At 33.0% G+C, this 3,039-nt stretch overlaps 1 protein-coding gene across 1 annotated transcript; it reads left to right on the top strand.

Annotated features, from left to right (window-relative positions):
- The first annotated feature begins 443 nt into the window (after positions 1-443).
- Positions 444-2,729, top strand: LOC149206637 (protein NRT1/ PTR FAMILY 4.3-like). The gene is made up of 4 exons (XM_089393757.1): positions 444-688; positions 1,197-1,414; positions 1,580-2,023; positions 2,456-2,729. Exons 1-4 carry the CDS (start codon positions 478-480, stop codon positions 2,588-2,590), a joined length of 1,008 nt encoding a protein of 335 aa, XP_089249883.1. The 5' UTR covers positions 444-477; the 3' UTR covers positions 2,591-2,729.
- The last annotated feature ends 310 nt before the right edge of the window (positions 2,730-3,039 follow it).

The raw sequence follows: 3,039 nt of genomic DNA, 5'->3' as shown, positions 1-3,039 counted from the left end.
TGGTTTTTGAATTAAAGGAATGGGTAATTTTTTTATTCTTTTATTTGTTTGAAATAGGGTTTTCTAGTCCACTATTATTATAATTTTTAGGTATTTATTTATGTTTTTTCAGACATGGTTATTTGGGAGATTTGAATGCATAACTTCTTGTTATTTATTTTTCACTTCATAGTGATACCAATACACTTAATTTTCATTTTATAATGATTAGCAATTAAAAAACAAAAAAATCTATAACAAACTCTCCACAAATAGATTAGAAAATTTGAACTTCTACTCTATACATAACATTTCATTTTCACAAAAATAACTAATTCATCTACACTGAAATCATTGACATAGCAGTTAATTAACAGTATAGAGTTTAATTTCAGTAACAGTTGCTTACTAACATCGAATAAAATTCCAAAATATCCTGCCGGCTGAAAGTGAGATTCTGGTAGTTGATTGTGGAGTTATTGCTTGCTTAAATTTGAAATGTGTAGAGAACTTGTGGAGTCTCACTTTATCGGGCTGGAAGTCCAGGGAAAGCACAGAAGTTCTTCAATGGAGATAACTACAGCTATACAAATCGATGGCAGTTTGCAGAGAAGTGCAGAAATAGAAGATCCGGATTTCGTGGACTGTCGAGGGAAGCCTTGTGATTCAAACAAGTCCGGTGGCCTGAAGGCTGCTGCTTTTATCCTGGGTATGCATGAATTCATCCTTTCTGTACCTAGTCGAATTCAATAAATGGGTTAAGATGAATATGTTTTGTGTTGCCTTAGTGGGTAGTGGTAGTTTTTATTAAATATAGATTTTAGCAGTGCAGTATATTAGATATTATTTTAATTTAGTATTTTAAATTTTAGTATTTTAAATTTTATTTTCTAAATTTAAATTTATTAAATTGTATCATATTTATATTTATGATTACTATTTTTAATTAATTAAATTTTTTATGATTTTGAATAGTCCACGTAACATTCATTGTTTTCGAGTAATAATTACAATCTCAGTTGAAAATAATACTAGTTACTTGCAAGATGCTCAGAGTGATCAATTAAAAATAATACTCACAACAATTCATTCAAACTATTACTCATAAATATGATTATATTTAATAACTTACTCTATACCATTAATCCCAAAAATAATATCTCTAAGGGTTGATTAATCCTTAAATACCCTAATGAAATCGAGTGCACTTTGTAAAGTGGTGCAGGCGCTCGACGTTATGGCCATGACGGCGGTGCAGAACAATCTGATAAGATATCTTTATAAAGATATGCATTTCTCAGTTGCAGAATCAGCTAATATGGTCACAAGTTACGCTGGAACAGCCTATCTGCTTGCTCTCCCTGGGGGTTTTGTGTCCGATTCCTTTCTTAATCGTTTTACCACCATGGCTATCTTCTCAACTGTAGAATTAATGGTTCATTTCTTTAGCCCTCTTCACAATTTAATGGTTCATTTTTTGCTTTCTACAGATGTTGAAATGTAATTAAACTTACAACTAGTAACTCAATGTTATTTTGTTGTGTGTGTGTTCTCTATAATTTAGTAACTCAATGTTGTTTTATTGTATGTGGGGCTCTAGGGATATATATTGCTCACAGGCCAGGCATATTTCCCTTCCCTAAAGCCACCCAAGTGCTCTAGAGAGAATTCCCTGAGTAACCAATGCCAGAAGGCAAGTGGTAGACAGAAAGCCCTGCTCCTTTTGGTTCTGTACATTATAGCTCTGGGAAGCGGGTTTATGAAGTCCAATTTGCTGGCTCATGGAGCGGACCAGTTTGATCAACGAATCCCGGAGCAGAAGAAAAAATTGTCCAATTTGTTCAACTGGGCTTATTTTGTAGGATGCTTGGGTTCTCTTATTGCCCTCACGCTTGTAGTGTGGGTACAGGACAACGTCGGCAGGTACTGGGGCTTTGGCATTTCTGCGATAGTAATGCTGGTGGCCTGTGTTACTTTCATTTCTGGTAAGTCTCTCTACAGAAATAAGGTACCCAGGGGCAGCCCATTGACTCGTATACTTAAGGTACGTAAATTCTTAATTGTAAATAGATATTTTTATTTTAATGATAGAATATTTTGGAGTTTGATGTTAGAAAAGTTAAATGATCGATCTAGTTATTGTCAGAATATCTTGAAGTTATTAGATTTGGGGAATATTTAAGAAATTTTAACCCTAACAATTAGGTCAAACAAACCTCGCTGCTGTCCATAAAATTCCAAAATTCCAAGATCTCTGGCGCTAATTATATTTTAAAAATATTTAAAAATCCAACATACAACAACCAAGTCAAACAGATCTGGCTGCTGTTAGTAAGATTCTAGGATATTTCCTAATTCTACAATCTTAATAATATAACTTTCAAAATTTAAAATATTTCCTGCAATCGAGTAATTAAAATAAGAATAAAATTGACAAATATATATAGTGACATGATCTGTGTGATGTGAAAATCAGGTCTTGGTGGCAGCGTTCAGGAACCGCGACTCCAAGGCCACAGAACCACAGAAAGGAGAATACGCAGCTCCTCAGCCTAAGGTTATTCTCAGGTGTGGTAATTCCACAAAACTCCATTGTTGTTCGAAATCGTAGATTTGCATTATGAGTAGCACAAACATAGCACCTATATACTCTCAACGAAATATGACAAGCACACAATTCAAATTACAGTCAAACACTGGTCTGCCATTTACAAGGTCGAATATCGCGAGCATTAAAATAACTAGCATAATTTACAAGGTCGAATATCATGAGTATTAAAATAACTAGCATACATTCATTTAATCTGGAGTAAGAGTTCTCACAATGAGATAATTCACATCTTAATGTTGAATATGGATTTATTTTCGGTAGATGCAAAGTAATTTAATTACACTCTTTGTTGTGTGGTTTGAAATATTAATTATGGAAAGGGCCTAGAAGTAGAGTACTTTTAATTTATGGATAAGGGTGTATTTATAGTTGTGTAGTTTTGAGATAATTTTTAACAATAAGGTATATTATATTATTTTTTTATAGATAAAATTGGTATATTTTTTTAA

This window comes from Pinus tabuliformis, chromosome 1_2, assembly GCF_031772625.1.
Source record: "Pinus tabuliformis cultivar Carrire ecotype Pingquan chromosome 1_2, CPIR1, whole genome shotgun sequence".
NCBI lineage: Eukaryota > Viridiplantae > Streptophyta > Pinopsida > Pinales > Pinaceae > Pinus > Pinus tabuliformis.
Note: the sequence above shows the minus strand (reverse complement) of the source record. Positions and strands in the feature narration are given on the sequence as shown.